Source organism: Equus przewalskii, chromosome 2 (genome assembly GCF_037783145.1).
Source record: "Equus przewalskii isolate Varuska chromosome 2, EquPr2, whole genome shotgun sequence".
Taxonomy (NCBI): Eukaryota; Metazoa; Chordata; class Mammalia; order Perissodactyla; family Equidae; genus Equus; species Equus przewalskii.
Window position 1 is genome coordinate 83,812,879 of NC_091832.1, and position 20,546 is coordinate 83,833,424.

The 20,546-nt window shown below is 36.2% G+C and overlaps 1 protein-coding gene across 5 annotated transcripts in view; it reads left to right on the forward strand.

The window, feature by feature from the left end:
- Positions 1–19,003, forward strand: part of IQCM (IQ motif containing M) — a 417,332-nt gene extending 398,329 nt beyond the window's left edge. For all 5 annotated transcript variants that reach the window (XM_070611629.1, XM_070611626.1, XM_070611625.1 and 2 more), the window contains one exon: positions 18,586–19,003. In XM_070611629.1, the coding sequence (XP_070467730.1) occupies positions 18,586–18,689 (104 nt within the window). In that variant the 3' untranslated portion in view covers positions 18,690–19,003. The remainder of the gene's footprint in view (positions 1–18,585) is intronic.
- The last annotated feature ends 1,543 nt before the right edge of the window (positions 19,004–20,546 follow it).

The window sequence follows — 20,546 nt, forward strand, 5'->3', positions numbered from 1 at the left end:
TGAACATCATTCCAGGTGAGACTGGAAACATAGGAAGGGACCAGACCTTCCAGGGCCTCGCAGATGATGTTAAGACATTTTTTGTTTATCATAAGCTAGCAATTCTTTATATCTTGAATTGGAACTATTATAATGTTACAAAGATTTCAGTAAGTCTTACTTTAGTTCTAACATCTAAATAAAACTTAACTTCCTTTCAGAAGGTGCAAAGATTCAATCTTATCAAATTGGCCAATGTGCCAAAGTGTCTTGAAAATGTGCTTCTTAGTTAGATGGTTAAAATAATGATTTTTCTTGGTTTTAAAACTAGAAATTTTCTATGTTCTAGAGAAAAAAGAACAGGTTATAAAATATTATTCTAAACTTTAACTTGACCCAGTAGTTTAATGTAGTAATTCATATGTTTAAAAAAGAGACAGATATAACCTAGTGTGAATGGTGGCATTAGTACATTAAATTGTAGAGAGGTTTTTTCCCTCCCTACTTTTCCTTCATTTATAGCAAATACAATCTGAAAATCTTAACTAAGGTCTTGAACAGATAGACAAGATTTAAAGCCTTTTTAAAAAGCAGAGCAATTTGTGTTTGTTGCTTTTTATGTACATCAGACTCAATTAGATAAAACTTAGTAGCTGAAAATGGACTCACAAAATACTTTTACTTCCTTTTTATTGCAGAAAAATGCATCTCTTATCTCTCTTACCACATAAATATTAATCTGGTTTCGTGTTAGAGTCATGGAATAATCTTAAAAACTCAAGGGCCGGTGAGTGCCGTTTGTGAATAACATGAGCAGTTTCGGCCGGTCCCGATCATCTGTCATCGCCCATTGTCATCTCAGCTGGGCAACCCTGGCAATATTGCAGCAGGCTATTGTTTACTGAGAAAGCTAATATTAGGAGGAGATGTGATAAGAATGCCTTTAAAAAAACTAATTGAGCACTATCTGTTTTTGGCAATAGCATCTTGTATCTCTCTGTAGTTTATCGCTTTAGAGTCTTTTATTCAGTCTTTTTATAAAATCTCATTATTTAAAAATCGAGGGCAGAGTGATGGCATGTAAGGAGTTTTATATATTAGTCTGATGCTCAGTGATAACCCTTTCTCCTCTACTGCTCAACAAACCTACTTTATTGAAAAACATGGGAAAACCTGCAAAAGACATTGAGATAAGTCGTAATCCCAGTGTTCGCTTCAAACATTCTCCAAATTTTTAAAGTAATTTTTAGGTAGGAAAAAGCAAAGTCAAAATGTATGAAGATATTATTAAGAGTGGGGCAATTTCTATTCAATCATGCTGCTTTTCATGTTTTTCAGCTGATTCCTCTTACTATCTAATTACAAAATCTCCAAGCAGGATGGATAGATGGAGAGATATATAATAAAGAAAATACAGCAGAATATTAATTTTAGAATCTAAGTAATTTCCATTGGATAATTCTTTCACAGTTTTACTATGTTCATAATCAGTTGTTGGAACCAAAATACTCAAATATTCCTCTGTTGGCCCTATCAGTGAAAATGGAATAAACATTTGTTTGTTTCATCAAGTGATTATTTATAAGGAATTTAAATTTTAAAAAATCTTGCGGCATCACGTTTTATTTGCTAAGGAAATGCTATACTTCTAATCTGAATTTAAAGACATAAACAGGAAGAATCAACGAATTACAATATGTAGGAAAAACACAATGGAATAGCAAAAAAATAGCAATGAGAATTATATTTGTATTTTTGTAAAGGATCTGAATAAAAACCAGAGTGCAAAAAGTCTCAGTTCTTCTTCCCATGGAAGTGCACTAACTTGATTAACTTTCAAACTAATGTTTAAAACAATTTGAGAGTGGAAATTGTATTTTACTTAATATTTGTTTTTTCTACAAAACCCTTCCCAATTGCCATGCAGAAACCAAAAAGTAAGACCTAACCCAGCTCCTAGTGACATGGACTTTCTCCTTTGTTAGGACACTTCTGTGGCTTGGCCATGGTATCTGGGGACTTGGGCATAGTTTTTGATCTCTGTCTCCCCCCTTCCCTCTGCAGGGAAAGAGGGTGCAGCAGAAGCATCAGATGGGCTGTAGGCGCCCCTCTATGCAGTAGCACAAATACCAGCTGAACGTATTTTTGGTCAGGTACAAAGAAACAAATGGCTGTTGGTTTTCCCAAATGTTGTTTACCCTTCTGATATTCTTCCCAACAACCATCACATATAAATATGTACAGTATTTATTTTAGTGTGTAGCTGAGTACAAATTCAGCAAGGTGCTCTGGTACCAATATTTGTTCTTTGATATGAAGTCATCGAGCTTTTTAACTGAATGGATTTGGGACTTCCTTAATGGCTACTCCTAGGCTAACCTTTGCTACTAAAGAATATGCTAAAAAAAGAAGAAGAAGAAAAAGAAAAATAATGGGATTCTCAAAAGTTAGGTTTTTGCACGAAAGATTTTGTGCACAACTGTGGCAGAGGCAAGGGACATTCAAGATCTTGACCTCTAGTTTTTATACACATGTCTGAGGACATCTGTATTTTGTGGCAAATGCCAAGGATCAGGTACAGTACCTACACTCCTTTTTGAAACAGTATTTTCAGGGCAAAGCAGAAGCCATAGCAGTAGTGGCAGCAGAGGCTGTAGCCCCAGTGGTAAAGCATGGCAGGAGCTGGGAGCTAGGTATCAGGATATATTTCCCAGTTTAAACCAGAGAAGAGAAAAACAAACAAACTTTCTTTCATTAGGCATTGTTTTAAATGCCTCGAAACAAGTCAAAATCTGAACCTTATTTTTCTACAATTTTCTTTTTCTTTCAAAATGATGTTAGCATTTATAAACTGGAACCAAAGGAGATATTAGGATTGACTGTCAAAATGTTTTCATAAATGGTTTTGAAGTAGTGAATGGAAAAGTTTACCAAGGAAAGGAGGACGAGGTGAAGAAGATAGACTGGAATGCACCAAGAGACAAAGCTGTTAAGATACAGCAGCACGACAGTCTCTAAAAAGCATCAGCTCCAAGAACTTCTACCAGACAACAGTGATACATTTCAAACAATGAATACTTTATCAGGGTAGGCTCAGCACAGGAAATGAAAAGCACACTAGAAATATTAAGAAGAAATGGATTTGATACAATAAATTAACTGCTTAAAAAAATTCTTAGAGGGCCGAAAGGGTGCTTTCTAGTTTGGGCTTCCAGGAATGACTCTCAGAGCAATGAAGGCTTGACCCGCCAGGGAAGCTACAACCTTAGTGGCTGCCATTGAAGCTACGAGTTCAAGAACACACCCCAACAGCTGATCCAGATGTCAGGGTGTGAAATCGGAAAGGATATTGTTGTCCTTGCTGCTGCTGCTGCAAATGTTTCTAGTCACCCAGGAGTCTAGGTAACAGTCTTTGGAACACTGCAGCAAAACAAACTCGCCTTTCCTAGACCTTATCTGCTAGCAGAAAGATAAAAAAAAAAAAGGTAGAGAAAAGTTCTGCACGTCATTTTTGCTTTCTAAATGCTATGAAAGTGTAGATAATTGGTACAAGGTAATTAACATCCAGAGTCTTCATTTCTAGGGCATCTCAGAAATATAGTTTTTTATTTCCAGTTGCTCTAGATCTAGAAGGAAATTTGGAGGGGAGGAGTCAATCCACAATATCCACTGCACCGTTAATATCCGAGAATAGAAAATGCTTATCAATGCTTGTGTAATTGTTTTATATTTAAATTCTTGGAGCTAAGATCATAACGTGCATAAAATATTTGTATACAATATAAATATATGTCTTAATTAAATATGTATGCAGGTAACTAATATTCAGACAAAAGGCAAAAGTATGGAGTCTGCTGACTGGCTAGATTCAAATCCTTATCTTGCCATTCATTAAGTATGAGATCTTGTACAAGTTATTTAACTTCTGTGAACTGCGGTTTTCTCATCTGTAAGATGAGAATGATAACATCTCATAGGGTTGGTATCAAGAATAAATGAGAAAATTCATGTAAAGAACTTACACAGTGTCTGATTCGTTGCTCTTATTGCTCCTGCCGTTATCGTTGCATATTGGAGTCAGCACCTCACCTACACTGCTTGGGTTTGAAGTCCAGTTATAGGGTTTACTAACCTTGTGACTGTAGGAAATTTACTTAAAATTTCTGTGCCTCAGTTTCCTAGTGTATAAAGTTGAGAGTATAATGGTACCTGTCACATAGGGTTGTGATAAGAAATAAATTAAATAGTACATGAAAAGTGTGTAGAACAGTGTCTGACACAAAATAGGATCCTGGGTATTTTTAAAAACATCTTACATTTAGTTATTGAATTTGCTTTAACAATATCAGTCTAGTCAACATTTTCTTTTTGAAGATTTAGCACAAGGCCTTTGTTTTTGCAGTCCTTCTGAGAAGAAACAGAATAATCCTATTCTGTTTATTATATCTTATAGACACAGATTGCATTATGAGTTATCTCAGGCATGAAACCGTCTAGACTGGTACACAATATTCTTGTGCTATCCGGATATGATATGATGGATAATATGTGTAAAATCTTCACTACCAATACAGTAGATGCCAAGTGATGAAAATTCTAGGATGTAACACCACTAATTTCGTCTCCCCAAACCAGGGAACTGTGACAATAGAAAAAAAATAAAGAAAAAGAGGTGGATTTGAGAGTATGATTACAGATTGATTTTATTAGAGTTAGGTTTCTTTATAAGAAAAAAATTTTAAGTCATAACTGGCAGATTTCAGAAACAACGCCCACCCTGGAAAACTGCTCCATTTAGTGGAAATTACTTTACAACAAGAAAAACTAACCTACATTCAAACCTCCGTTCTGCCACTTACCGTGTGACTTGAAACTTGTTCTTAACTTTTCTGGGCAATAGCTTTCTCCATTCTAATGTGAGGCTGCCCTACAGGGTTCTTGGGAAGATTACATTGAAGTGTATACATATCTGCAGACCCATAGGTTTAACAGGCATGTCTTCTGGAGATCTTTTTATTCTAAGATTCAGGGAACATTTTCTATTAAATAATTATTTTTTGCACCTAAACTTAGTATCAGTAGTGGATTCTGAGTCTATGACCAATAGTACAACTTTAGATTATAAAATAAAATGTAAATACAATGTAAAGATAAACTGAAGAAATACAACTAGACTTACAAATAATTGAAACATATTTATCTGAAAAGTTAGGCAATATTCAATCGTGTTTTGATTGTCAGCTGTAGTCTCTGTGGGATCTGTAATCACCCCAGCAGGTTGAAGCCCAAATTTTGGCATTTAGTACATTCTAGATCTTAAGCAAGTTACCTAACCTGTTAGTTTCAGTTTCCCCATTTGTGAATAGGGATAATTAAAGTAGTTATCGCAGCATCAAATAAGCACCTAGTCCGCAGTAACTCTCAATAAATGTTAGCAATTATTGTTATCATTATTGTCATGAAGCATCTGTTACATATTTCAGACTCTGAAAAAGGGTTAGCTAATAAAGTATCTGACATTTCTTTGTGAAATAAGCCAAGTTATCTTCATATTTGTAAAGTGAGTTAGAGACTAGTCATCTATATTATTTTGACTAATAAGCTTGTATTTATTTTAAAAATATTTTTTGAATTTGAAAGGCAGTGCAGTGTAGTGGTTAATGATAAATAATCAAATAGTATTTACTGAATGTATTTTGCTCATTTAACTCATTTTCTGTGTGTTTTGCAGATGTATTAACTCATTTAATCATCACAACAACTATAGGTAGCAATATGGTCATCATCCCCATTTTATGAAAGTAGCAGCTGAAGTAGGGAGAGATTGTGTCAAGGTCACACAGATGGTAAGCAGCAGAGTGATGATTCAAACCAAGGCAGTATGGCTCAGAGTCAGTCTTCATCACCACCATGTAATGCTGCCTTTCTAACTCAAACTCTAGAGTAATACTGACTTGGGTTTTCATTCACGGTCCATCACTTAATTGGATAAGTCACTTAGCCCCTCCAAGCCTGAGTTTCCTTATGTATACAACCATTACGTTAGTAGGTAGAATGTTAAGAATTTTATTCTCCAGAATTCAAGGAGGTGGGAATAGACTGATTTTCACCTAAAAATTGATCATGATAGAAGAAAAGTGTCTTTCCAGAGAGATGCACGAAGGAGGTAGAGATGTAGGGTGAGGGCAGCATTTCAGGAGCATATGCATATTAACAACATGGGAATAGAAGGAGAGGATATGGAAGGATCATGACATGGGGACACTTCATGATATTTGGATGAAAGAGAGAGAGAAAGATAGATTTTTGGCAGCTGACATGAGTGATTAAAATTTGAGGATAGTGACCGAAAAGATTCATAGGATTGAGGTTAGGGAGAAACGCACATAGAATATTTTTAAAGGGAGTGTCAGATGAGTGTGTAAAAGTATTGACTATTAAAAAGATGCCTAAAGATGACTTTAAAAGAATTTTTTAAAAGCTACATTTTGGGCATTTTATTATGAGACTGAGTAAAAATTACAATGCTTTATCATTACCTTAGATTATGTCGGAAATGGGGTCACATGGACCCCTGACTTATATTTGGGTTATATTGTGGAATCTATAACCCAGAATTTTAGATCCAACTTGCTGCTCAAATTAAAATTACTCTATACTTGAGCCAAGAGTACATTTCACCTTTCTTTTTTTTCTGGTCAAAGGATGCAGTAGAGGAGAAGGAACATCAACAAAACTGAACTTGTGCCAATTACAACTGTGTTTAGAGTGCCCTACTTAAGATATGCCAGAAAAAGAAGCAAACCTGTTCAACATCATATAAATTTACTAAACTGAGGAAGTCTAAAGAAGTACTTTATTAAATTTCCAACTGGGCATGAGTTTACCAAGTCTCGATGGAGACCTAGTTTCTGAAGGATTTAAAATTCTTCCGTTCAAACAATAGTCATGTCAGATAAACTTGGATCTCTGAGAATGTGAGAATGTATGCATTGCTGTGGAATGTGCACTTAAGCAAGTTTTTGTCGTTGTTGCTTTTAATTATTGGTTCAGACTAATTATAATATTTTTTTTAAGTTGGGAAATTCATGAGAAGTATCAAATGGAGAAAAGGACTTGGTCATGGTTAGAACATACCATTAAATCTCGAGGGATGGCCATCATTGGAAACAGAAAATGTTAAGTGTGGATCTGGAAAGCTTAGAACTGGGATTTTTCATGAACTCAGCTCTGCAAAAATATTTCTGGGATGGACTTACTTAGAAATAATTGCTGGAATTTATTTGTTCAGTTCTTGTGCGTATTTGAGAAAGAGAAAAATGCTGGATTTTCAGCCTGAAAATTAACTTCTATGATCTGTTAGCAATAGTAGCATGAATCTTGGAGAATCAGGAACAATTGGATCATGTTTGCATGGCAGCTTTATGTGGTAAGGATGTATTGGCTAATCTTGGTTTTCATCACAAAATCAGAGACCCATCTGAGTTGTTGCTAGTGACACCAACACAATCTGAGGGGATGAAAGAAGTGATTCCATCAGTCTCTGGCATGATGGAGCTTGGAAAGCTGGGTACTCTTGGAAACAGAAACACTGCAGGCGTGCCTCAGCTCTTTGGAGGTGGGTACTTATTAAATGAGGTCCTGGTTGGTGGAGATAAGTGGGTTCTCCTGTCTGATCAGAGGATACTCAGAGCCAGCCTTGGTCTCACATTGGAGATTAATCTTTATTATTTGCTTCCACTGTGGCAAAGTCAGTGTAACTGTTACATGTTTCTCAGGGAAGGGACAAGTGCCTAGACGCAGAGCATTTTGGTAGTAGAATGTGGCCCCACATTTGCTTAGATATGACAAAGAGTGACATCTAGTGGTAAAGTATAACTGTGATCATATTTACCCTATAAATATATCCAGTTCTAAGCCCGCCCACGGATGTGTATCCTGAATGGAAAGGAATTATATACTTACTTTAATAAATATGCTTACTCAGAAGTTGCCATTGCTTAACTTCAAGGTCTGGGAGAAGGAAATCTGAGGCACTCTGCCAGACTGAGTCTTCACATTTCCAGAGTCATGCTCAGAATTTAACTTGGGTATGTATGTGGACAGGGCAGGTAGTGTTGAAAACTAGTAAGAATGGAGGAAGCATTGTGTTTTTCAGTGATCTTCACATCAGAATGTAGGCAATGAGTGGTAAATTCAGCATATCTATACAGGAAAATGTTAGAGGAAACAATCTAGTGGTCCATTGGAAGAGAGATGTTTGCTTGTCTCAAAGGTGCATTCCCATAGCAAGCATACTATTTTAAAACAACAACAACAATATATGCAGTAAATAAATAAATATCTGCTAGGGCAGATGGTGATAAACTAATCTCCATCTCAATGGAGGGACAAAAAGAAGAGAAGAGGAATAATAGATATAATTTACTAATAAGTTATAATGCCTTAAATCTAAATCAAGTACTTGATGTATATTTTGTTGTTAAATTCCTATAGTATTCTTTTGGAGTAGGTACTGTTATCTTCATTTTACAGATGAAAAACTGCAAGCTCATCTTTTCTAAGATCACAAAGGTGTTAAGTTAGAAGCGCCAGTATATGAATTCTGGTCTTTCTGATCCCAAAGCCCATGCTCTTAGCTCTGTGCTAAAAATGTCACAAGAATTTTTATCTCTTCCTGGTGAGATATGGACCATCCTGCTTTAAAAGTTTGTCCATTAACTGTCCTTATCTGAATCCCATTAAGATCAATTGGATTTCAATTAGAGCTCAATAGATTATAACACAAATGGTTTGAATCTTCTTTGCTCTTGTCCATTGTGAACATATACTGGAACAGTTTAATTTGCTTGTGATGGTTTCTTCAAAGAGGCAATTTAGAAATTTTAGTCTTCACTCTGCTGTTGTCCTCATGTAGATTAAAATGAATAATGAAGAACTTGTTGGCTATTTCCTAGTAGATTATTGTAGTAATACCGTACTACTTTCGTTTTTGACAAGGAGATGGAAAACAAATGAAGGTCAAAGGAATGGCCTAAGTTATGGGGAACATCTAGAGTAAAATGCATTTGTACACTTTTTTCCTGGGGTTTAAAAAGTTTTTTTCTACACGACCATCCTCGTGTTAATCTCATAAATTTCTTTGGAATATTAGGATCTACCTCAGCTAAGAGAAATTTCTTATTTGTGCCTTTTACATAGATTCTAAAGTCTTTGGCCTTTATTAATTTTTCTTTTTTTAGCACCCCCTTAAAGGAATATGCCAAAGAGTTTCCAACTGAAAACTTTAAAATTGCTTTTTGTATTTTCATCTTTCGTGTCTTTGGTTTGAAACCTCATTGCTTAGCTACTGGGCAGAGAATGAGATCCAGGTAATAGAAGCAGCCTCAGCCACTTGTATAAACCTGGCTGCAGGACTCTTACTGTGAGTGTATTTCTTGTAATTGGGCCGGAAAGATCTAACGAAAGTTTCTAATAAGGTGGAAGTGGTTGCATTCTTTGCCTTAGCAGTTGTGAGTATCAAGTACTTGGAAAAAAGTAAGTTGTCCCAGCCATCTCTTAAAGGATGATACACTAAGGCCAAACACATTCTGTTCCAAATATAAGGATGATACCATATTAAGAATTAAGAATTCTATTGCTATAGTTTAGTATATCAACAATTTTAGGGAGAAAAATCGTATGATAATATCAACAGATACTAAAAGAAGCAGTTGAGAAAATTCAACAAGCAGTCTAAATAAATAGATAAGTGAATAAATATATGATTCTGAAAGGAAATCTAGAGAACTACATATTCAAGCTAAGAGGAAAGATACTCAATAAAGAATATAAAAGGGAAGAAAAATGGTTTTGGTTTTATAAAAACTTCAAAACTTCACTATGAGAAAATACCATAAATTTATTTACAAAATTGATTTGGAGTAAAATTGCATTTTAGAAGACAATGGTTTAATGCAATGAGCTATTTAAAATTGAGAACAGGGGTGTAAATATAATAGCAAAATAGACAAAAGATATAGAGAAACCATTCACGAGACAAAAATCCAGCAGCTATTGAATATGCAAAGATGCTCAGAGTCACTAGCAGATGAGGAAACTCAAAGGATTAGCAACTTTTCAATTGGCCAAAATTAAAACAAAGCAAAATAAAATAGTACCTGCTATTGCTGGCTGGGCTGTGAGCAAAGAAGTACTGTCACAGATTGCTGGTAGACATGTGTATTTCATAGGTTTTTAGAAATCACCTTGGCAATATCAATTAGAATTAAAAATGTGTGTACTTTCCACTCTTCACTCCATCTTGGGAATCCATCACATGGAAATAAAAGCACTACTAATTAAATAAGCAGGCTCATCTTAGCATTATTTTTATTTGGGAAAACTGAGGAACAAAATAAACCTTAATCTATAGAGGAATATTATGGTCCATTCATATCACAGAATACTGTGTACCACTTAATGAATGAGAGCTATACTAGTTAGCTTGGAGGGATTTCCATGAATTCTTCTTCAGTGGAGAAAGGAAAATTTGCATAATATGATGTCAGTTTGTAAAACAAAAATAAGCATTATCCAATTTATTTATTGAACACTCATTTATCTTCAAGACACCGTCCTAGAGATTAGTGCAGTGAGACAACAAAGTAAATTACTGATATCTTGAAGATATAGGACAAACGTATAAAAAGGAAAACAATAACATAATGTAACACAGACCTGCTTTAAAACTGAGTGATATCAATAGTGCTATGGTTTCCAATGAGTTGTTATAAAAGGTTATGCAATGTGGATCTCAATCCATATGTGGATCAAGAATTGCCTATAGTCCAATGAAACATGTCACTGAGAGGAATCTTAGTTTCTTATAATGATAATAATGACGGCAACAGATATTGGTGGAAAGAGAAATTGAGATGATGTAAGTAAAGCACGCAACACAGTGCCTGGCACAGAATAAATGTGTGTTAAATGGCAGCTTATTATTCTCATTATTATTGTTTTTTAAATAGTGAAGTTATGCATTTTTTTAAGATTGGCACCTGAACTAACAACTGTTGCCAATATGTTTTTTATTTCTCCCCAAAGCCCCCCAGTACATAGTTGTACACTCTAGTTGTGAGTGCCTCTGGTTGTGCTATGCAGGACGCCGCCTCAGCATGGCCTGATGAGCGGTGCCATGTCCGCACCATGAAACCTGGTTATGCATTTTTTGAAAGACTATCACAGAGGTGAAGTGCCCTTCTCATCACATCATATCAGCAGGAATATGCTACTGACATGACTTATCCCTGGTGGTATTAACCTTGATCACCTGGCCAAGGTAGTGTTTGTCAGATTTTTTCATTCACTATAAGTTACTTTCCCTCGACATACCTTCTGCAATCTACTTTTTGAAAGCACATGACTAAATCCAGCTCACGCTTGAGGATTGGAGGAGGGGAATTAAACATTTCCTCCTAGAGGTGGAAGGATCAACATAAATTATTAAGAATTCTTATGTAATAAAGATTTCCCCCCATTTATTTATTAGATATTTATTTACCTCAGTATGTACTCATTTATATTTCTTTTATACTTTTAGTTATAATCTAATACTATGTTATCTTGTCGCTGTTGCTCAAATTGTTCCAGCTTAGGACATTGGGAGCTTTTTCTGGTTGGCTCTGAGTCCCTTTGACATTCCTCTATCCTTTTGTCTTTTGAGTGCTTCCTTACTTTCTGGTACTACAAGATTCTGCAGACTCTTCTTGCATTATCCTTACTCCAGCCCTAGAACCAGCCATTTCTCCAAGGAGTCTTGGTTCTTTCTATTGGAGAATAGTCTTTAGAAACCAAAATCTGGGCACTGCATGTGCTCGTTTCTACTGAGGTGTCACTGTTTCCAGGCTCTCTCAGTGGATGGGAAATATATATATGAATACTAACTCATGTTTGTAAACATAGTTATAATTATTTCTGTATCTATCCATTTGTGTCCATCCATCTGTATTTTGTCTTTAGGCTCCAGTTTCCAGGCTAAACATTGTTTTCTGAAGTTACTTAGGTCAGCTCCTTTTTCCCCACCCTCTTCAGTGAGCTGATATCACTTTTGATGAAACTTGTATTTCCTGGGTGCAGAGTAAGTAGCGTTTCAGACTCAAGTCTTCACATAGAAAATATTTCCCTATTAGTAATCAGACTGACATCTTTCATCTCAATATTCTATAAGATGAATTTCTCACTTTTGTGTTTTTATGCTGCTCTGATTCTTTATATATGCTGTCTAATTTCATCCTTTATTCTTACTTACTCTGTGACAGGCACCCATTTATCACAGGCTTGTTCTCTCACTTCCTTTCATCTTGTGAAGGACATCATCAATGTGTTCTTTTCTCCCTGCTGGCCACCTGTGGTGTAAATCATGCCACCTGTACCTTGGGAACCGTTCGTTGGCATCCAGTCCTAATATCTGCCATGGCTCCAGTAGTGAAGTGCATATACTCTGTTCTCTCCCTAGCTTGATCTTAGGCCTCCTCCAGTCAGTCTCTTCAGAATTCCCATGCCTGCTTGGGAAGCTCTGCAATCTCAGTAGCTCTCCTCCCACCACATTGGGCTACAGTTTTTCCTGTAAGGCTGCAGAACCATCACCTGGACACTGCCCACAGCTGTTGCTGCAGCATCATATTGGCTATATGCCTTCTTCAAAGGGATTGCAGCCCTTTCAACAAAACTCCTTTACTCCTGGATTTTCCATAAGCTATATGTGCTTTCTATGGTTGAGGTTTCCCTGTTTCTATTCCCTCAGGGGAGGTACAAGGGGATAGGGTGTCTGACACTTTCTCAAGAGCCCAGCAATATCTCCTCCTTTATTCCTTCATCAGTCTGCTAGTCCAATTCTAGTTCCTTCTAAGTGGGAAAGCTTTCTCATGTCATCACACATTCTCTCTTACAATATGGCTCCACATGTTAAGTTCTTCAGATTCTGGTTTCTTGGATCCCCAAAATGCTATACATTCTCAGCAAAGCTGTGCTCTTCCAGGCGACAGCCTTCCCTTTCAAAGTATTGTTTTCACTTTGTGTTTTAAAACCTCCCTCTTGAAATGCAGTTGTCTTCTTTGTTCTAGAATTTTTCTGCTGGAGAGCAGTGCATATATGGAATGTCACAAAATTATTCACTTCATTTCAAATAGCTATGTTTACTAAACAGCTATATGCTTTCCATTATTTACAGATTGCAAAAGAGGAAGCTATCTACTTAAAAACACAAGAATGGAATATTTATTAGCTATTTACAATTTTTTCCTTGTTTCAAAATTGATAAGCATCAGAAATGAGGTGAATTTTTTTTCAGTCACCCTCAAGGAAGCCATTTCTATCGCCTGAATGGTGGTGTCAGGAGCCAGGAGCAGTGAGGAATGGGAGGCAAACCTGTACTATTTCAAAACATTAGCTAACTACATACACACATGTATATGTAGAGATACATATAGTCACAGAAATAGTCACACATAGAATTCTCCACCTACTCTTATGCAATCTCTGGTCTCTTTGAAAGTGATTCCCATAACTGCAGTTATTTCTAGGAATTCTCCCAGGATATGTCACATGTGCTCATAAATATACCACTCTACGCTGCAACATAGAATTCCCTATTTCCCTGCCCACCCCCAGCCCTTTGCAGTGCTATCTGCTACTGTCACTCTGAAGCACAGGAAGCCTGGTGAAGGTGTCTTACTGCTGCTGCTGCTGCTGCTGCCACCAGCACCAGTCCAGGCATCCTGGGCTGATTCCAAACTGGCCTAAGTCAACCTGCTGAGTGGAAAAGCCCCTCTCCTGACCTTTGTACCACAGTTGCCTCAATCTCAGAGTGCTGACACCCTGTGCTCTCAGCATCCCGAGGGCATGGTGTAGGAAAACAGCTTTTTCAGCTCCATTGTTTTCTCACTGGGACCTTCCTCTTCTGAAGTTATAGGCCAGAGTCTCCATGGTGGGGTGGGACAGTGGCAAACAAGAGAGTGGAGGGTCAAAGCAAAATCATCTTAGCAAGAGGCAGCTCAGAGTACATAAAATCACCCCGTCCCTGCCAACTGCCACTGTCTTATTGGACCAAGATGAAAATACTCAGCAAATTCTTCTCATATTAAGAGTTTTTCTCCGAGAAGATTTCTTGGTCTTTCTTTGCAAGCGGTCCCTAGAGGATTTGTTGTGCCAGTGTTCTGGACATACCCCTGTTTAAAACCCTAGGGTGAACGAAATGTAGGTTCAGACTTGGATCCCTGCTATAGACTAGCATCAGGTGTAACTACTTAAATATGTCCTTAATTGTTTGTGATCCAGGAGTATATTTTTGCTTTATACTGACTGATAATCTTCTGGTGGGCAGGGCCATGATACTGTGTTAAGGAGGTGCTTTCATTTTTTTTAACTAAATTTCTATGAGTAACATAATAATTGCAAGCTTTTGCTTTTTCTGGCTTGTGGATTAGGAGATGGACACTGAGAAAGGTCTCAGCCAGTGCCCCTTCCATCACCCATAGCACTTACCGTGAACTTGAACAAATAGGACTCCGTAGATACCCAAGGACCTAAAAGTGCTTTATTTTTTACACAATCCATGTTCATTTTCCTTCGTAGCTGCTCTAAAAAGATTCATTTTGAAGCATTCACAAGAAGTAGCCAACATGTAGAATAATACATATCCTTGAGGAGGTCAGAGAAATTGCATGAAAAATCATAAAATAGACTTGTGAACGTGAAAATCTGGAGATGATTTAAAAGAAAACAAAGGTTAAAAACATACTTTGAACCTTTGAGAAAAATTTAGTATCCTTTTTCTGAAAACACAGGTTATAAAGTGCATATTAAACATATTATCTATTTTATTTAACTGTTTTCCCAATTGAAATAATCTCTTCAGATTATTGAAGTATAAACAAAAATATCTACCTTCTGATTATGTATTCATTATCTACAATAAAGGTGACTTTCTGCCATACAGTCCAATCTAGAAACTTGAAAATCTCTAATGTTGTTATTTTTACATGAATAATATCTTCTGTTGAAAATATGGTTAAGCAAAAAGAACTAAAGCTAAATTATAATTCCACAAACTATTAATATTTTGGCATTTAATACTGTGCTTGTTTTTCTATGCATATAACTTTAAAAAAACTGTATTATAGATACTGCTTTATAACCCGCTTTGCCATTTACAACTGCATTCTAAAATGTAGGGGTTTAATAAAGTATGATTCTATGACGTGTGTTAAAGGTCTTGGTGGAAGTTGCTTTCCTCTAGAGAGGTTTTTCCATTGTTCTTGGGGTCCAACAAACTCTAAATATATTTGAGATATTTTGTACCACACAGATGACATGAACTGGAACACCAAACCAAAAGCCAGCTTTGGGGCACTGCTTTATCCACCCAGCCTCTTGGAAACAGGAAAGTTTCCTTGCTGTCCCTTTCTTGGACATTTCTCTCTTCTCTTCTCTTCTCTTCTCTTCTCTTCTTTCTCTTTTGTTTTTTACATCATTGCACCTTCTCTGAGGGTACAGCCCTCTGGGGCCCCAGCCCTCAATTGTGGTCTCATGCTGAAGTCCCCATTTTGGGTGGACCCTGTGCTTTACCTCCTGTCCCCATTCCCCTCACAAGGCTGAAGTTCAGATATACGGGGCCCAGCAGAAAATCAGACCAAAACAATTGGCTTTGGCATTCAAATATCCACCAATATTACTGATTTTACTTTGTTTTGGCTTCTGCATTTTCTTGCTTCTCTGCCAGCTTGGAGTGAGGTTAAAATACATTTAATATTTTATTCAAGATTGACTTGTTCTAATAAAAAGGATTGTCTTCTGAATCTGTTCTGTCATATGACAAAAATGAAGGTCAAGAATATTTACTTTAAAAGATTAAAAATTTACTATGTATACTTACATTTTTATTCTTCCTAAAATTAAATGATCCATTATTTAATTGCAATATTTCTGAAATAGCAGATTATACAATATAGGATTCTGCTCTCAGTCTCACTTCTGATCACCAACTAAGATTCTGGTCACCAATTCCAGTGTGTGGGGTTTTTCCCCACCTACCAACAAGCAATTCTCAGACACCAGTTGGGTGTCCTACAATTTAACTCAATTCTGATACTTTCTACTCGGAGATGGCATCAGATCCCACGGGTTAAGGGCTCAATCCCAGGAGACTGCCCTCCACTTCAGCTGCCAATCACAAGTAGTAGGTGATCAAGTTACTCACAGCTTCTGTCCAACTTGGCTACAAATCGGAGGTTTCCATGACGCCCTCCTCAGGTTCGATTAATTTGCTAGAGCAGCTCACAGAACTCAGGAAACCCTTACTTACGTTTACCAGTTTATTAAAGGATGTGATAAAGGATACAGATGAACAGCCAGATGAAGAGATACATAAGGTGAGGTCTGGGAGGATCTTGAACACAGGAGCTTCTGTCTCTGTGGAGTTGGGGTGTGTCACCTTTCCAGTACATGGATGTGTTCATCCACCTGGAAGCTCTCCAAACCCTGTACTATTGTGATTTTTATGGAGGCTTCCTCAATTAGGCATGATGACTTTGAACTCTATCTCTAGGCCCTCTCCCTTCTCTAGAGAAGTGAAGCTGAAAGTTCCAAGCTTCTAACTATGGCTTAGTGTTTCTGGTGACCAGCCCTCATCCAGGAGCCATCCAGATCTCATCATCTTCATTAGAACAAAAGATGCTCCTAGTGCTCTTATCACTTAGGAACTTACAAGGGTTTCAGGAGACCTGTGTCAGCGATGGGGTCAAAGACCAAACATTACAACAAGAGCTTAGACAAGTGCTCCTATCACTTAGGAAATTACAAGGGTTTTAGGAGCTCTATGCCAGGAACTGGAGGCAGAGACCAATATGTGTATTTTCTATCTCACACAATTGTTAGTGACATTTCTTTATAAAGCCTACATATAATGTCATAGTGTAAATAATAATAATAATACAGCAACTACATTTTGAATATTTATGAAGTATCAGATATATTTCTTTTTAACTAATAAACTTTGTTTATTTGGGGTTTTTTTTAGGAGTTTTAGGTTTACAGAAATGTTGGTGAAAGGTGCAGAATGTTCCCACATACCTCCTCACCTGCAGCCCCCTCCTCCCATTCTCTACTATTAACACCTTACACTAGTGTCAGATATTTGTTATAATTGATGAGGCAATATTAACACATCGTTATTACACATATATCTTTTGATATATGTTTTTTGGATCCTTTCAACAACCAGATAAGATAGATATTATCTCCATTTCAAAAATCGGGAAACTAAGATTGAGTATTAAATCTAGATTCACTCACAAATGTGTAAGAACAAGAGCTTGGATCATTACATTCACTTTTCCTTCTATTTTACCTACTTTGAGTAATCCTGCATTTCAACTATCTTCTGTCTGAAGAAATGTATAGTTGATATTGCATATTATCAAAAAATTCTTAGTAGGAAATAATTTTATCTTGAGATCTCATCTTCAGAACCAACATGCATATTTTGTTTAGATTAGGATACCAATTGGTTATTGCCTTTCCTTATGATCTCACTTGCAATGATAATTACTATTATTAATTATTTTATAAATACTCTGAATGTAGTCTAATTTAGTTTTGTTATTATAAGCCTTACTCTCTGTCTAATGACAATATAGATAAACATAAAAACAGCAACAATGCCTTGCTTCTTCTTTTACAATAGAAATCATTCATTCTCTTTTAGTAATATGGATTGTTCTTCTCATAACTTTAACTATTTTGTGTGTGTGTGTGTGTGTGTGTGTGAGGAAGATTGGCCCTAAGCTAACATCTGTTGCCAATCCTCCTCCTTTTGCTTGGGGAAGATTGTCACTGAGCTAAGATCTGTGCCAATCTTCCTCTATTTTATGTGGGATGCTGCCACAGCATGGCTTGATGAGCAGTGCTATGTCTGTGCCTGTGATCAGAACCTGTGAACCCCAGGCCACTGAAGCAGAGCACACAAACTTAACCACTATACCACCAGGCCGGCCCCAATTTCAACTATTTTTTGGTAGTTGGTTATGTTTTTGTTGAATAATAATAATGTCTTAAAAGGCAAAAAATATGCTACTCTTTCTATATATTAACATTATGTATAATGGTGGCCACGGTAAATTTATGGCTTTTATTTCATATTTGACAAGTCATTTTATGCATAAAGATGGATCAAGTACAAGAAATCTATAGAAATAGTGGTTTATATCTATTTGAACATCAGTATCAGAATTGATTATATTGTAATGCAAAAAATTTCAATATTTATCTTATGGTCAATATATTTTGCATCTAATTTATTTCAAGTATGCACTATATTGGTGAAATCCAGGTTCTGCCATCCCTTCTCTCACCTCTTTGGTCCAACAGTAACTCTTGCTGAGTTTCTTGGCATGCTATATAATATAATACAATACACCTGAAGGAAATGTGCCCAAGTCCAATCGTTTGTATGTTCTAGTACAACCATAATAGATTGCCTGTAATATTTTGTGATTTCAGAAGCATGATACATTCTGTCACAGTAATTGAAAATTTATTAATATAATTATATATTTTGTTTTACAGTGAGTGGACACCCAATACTCAAAAGAGCTAACATCCGGATTGTTGGGAAGATAGTGTCCAGATCTATAAGAGAAAGGAAAATGAGACAACATTATTTATCGTGAGAAGTAGAATAATGTTTTCAATTCAATATTGTTACCTTAAGAGTTGAAGCTGTCTACCCAAAGAGGTTAACATTGGTCATGGATTAATTCTGTATCAACTGGATAAAAGGATAAGCGTCTTTCCCTATCCAAAGAAGGACTTTGACAAGTTAGTCTATAATTTTGAAATATCTTTGGATGAGCCAATCATTGGATCTTTTTTGGTAAAAAATATCTGTTTTATCATAATGAAGTTGAAACCACATAGTGTCAACTATGCCCTTCACTGGACTTAAATTTGTTTTGTTCCATTACCAATAAATGCCATAGAAAAACTTTAAGATCCTTATTTCTAAAAACTGACAAGTTTTTTGGAAATAGTTTCTCAAAACATCTTTTAAACTATATGATTTTTATTAGTGTAGTCATAGTATTATTTTCCCATATTCTCATTGCTCGTTCTGAAGTGAAAAACTGAGAGTCAATAAACTATTCCCGAGTTACCTCCCTCCCCCCCCAAACAGGGGTTGGAGAAACAAGTGAAGGAGCAATAGTTGAAGTGCTGTGCTTAGCACAGAGACTAAAGATGAATAGAGGTGGAAGCTACATGACAAGTCTCGATATTTTCAGTTCTTATCCCTGATCTATTATTTCTGTAATTGACTCTTTGGTTTGAAAAAGAAATCTCTCTCAGGCTACTTCGTGCAGTGGAGTTTACTGTAGAATACATGTGGAAGTTATTAGAGTAGAAATTAGAGAAGCATTTTTCCTTATTTAATTGCTTCAAAAAGCTGTAAAATGCATAGTTAAAAAGAAGAAGAAAAAAGTCACACATGAGTTGAGTCCCAGCTTGGTAAAACATCAGCAGCCTGCTCCATTTTATAACATTGTTAGGATAAAAATTTGGTGAGAGTTCTGCCACCACTATTCCCCAAAATTGGGAGCAAAAGCATAGAGTTATAATGAAAGGTGATTATAAACTAAAATATAGGATTTCCTAATGAGGGTTGTGTAATGAGTGCCACTATTTCAAGTGGAAAGTATATTTATAATAGAAAACATTATAAAACAATATCAAAATTACCTTTTAAAAAATAAAATATAAAAATTAGGTTATGATTATGAAACTGGGGGCAGGATACAGAAGTTTATTTTTCCTTTAATAAAATGTGGTTATTCTTTTCTCATGTTTCCTACACTTGGCTATTCTTGATTTTTAGTAAACTGAAGTAGGGCTACTTAGTGTCTTTCAAAGGTGTGATCTTACATTAAGTTCAGTGACAATATGTCACTCCAGAGCTGTAGAAGACAGGGTAAGGTCAGGGAAAAGAAGCCTTCACTTTCAATAGTCAGTTTCTATGTAAAAATTGGCACTTGGTGCTCATCAAAGAAAAGAAATATTGGATATGCTCTAAATGTCCATTGTGTTTTTGAGCCAACTACCTGATGGAAGTCATCACTTATATGTAAATGAACTGTCAATGGCTTGCCACTGTTGGCAATCACTGGACTGTGAAGGGTATGTCTTAATAAGAACTGAAGCTCTTCACAGACTTTGATTTACTGGAAATAAAATAGAAAAGTCCTTTGAGACTACAAAGGACGCTTGTTTCAGATAAAATGTCTAGACAGTAGCAATATATTTAGGGCTTTTATTATAGCAAAACTGCAGATTAGAATGGAGTGGCGAGAAAGTTCCTGTGACCCAGCCGAGTTCTAAAACACTGCTTCTGACCAGAGTAATACAATCTTTAAAATAGCCAAGCCAAATTAAATACAAGTGTGTTAAGATAAAAGAAACAGAAACAATGAAAGATCAAGATTCAGGTTTGTTACATCTTTTAAATTGTCTTTGTCTTGTGTTTCACATTTTCTTAT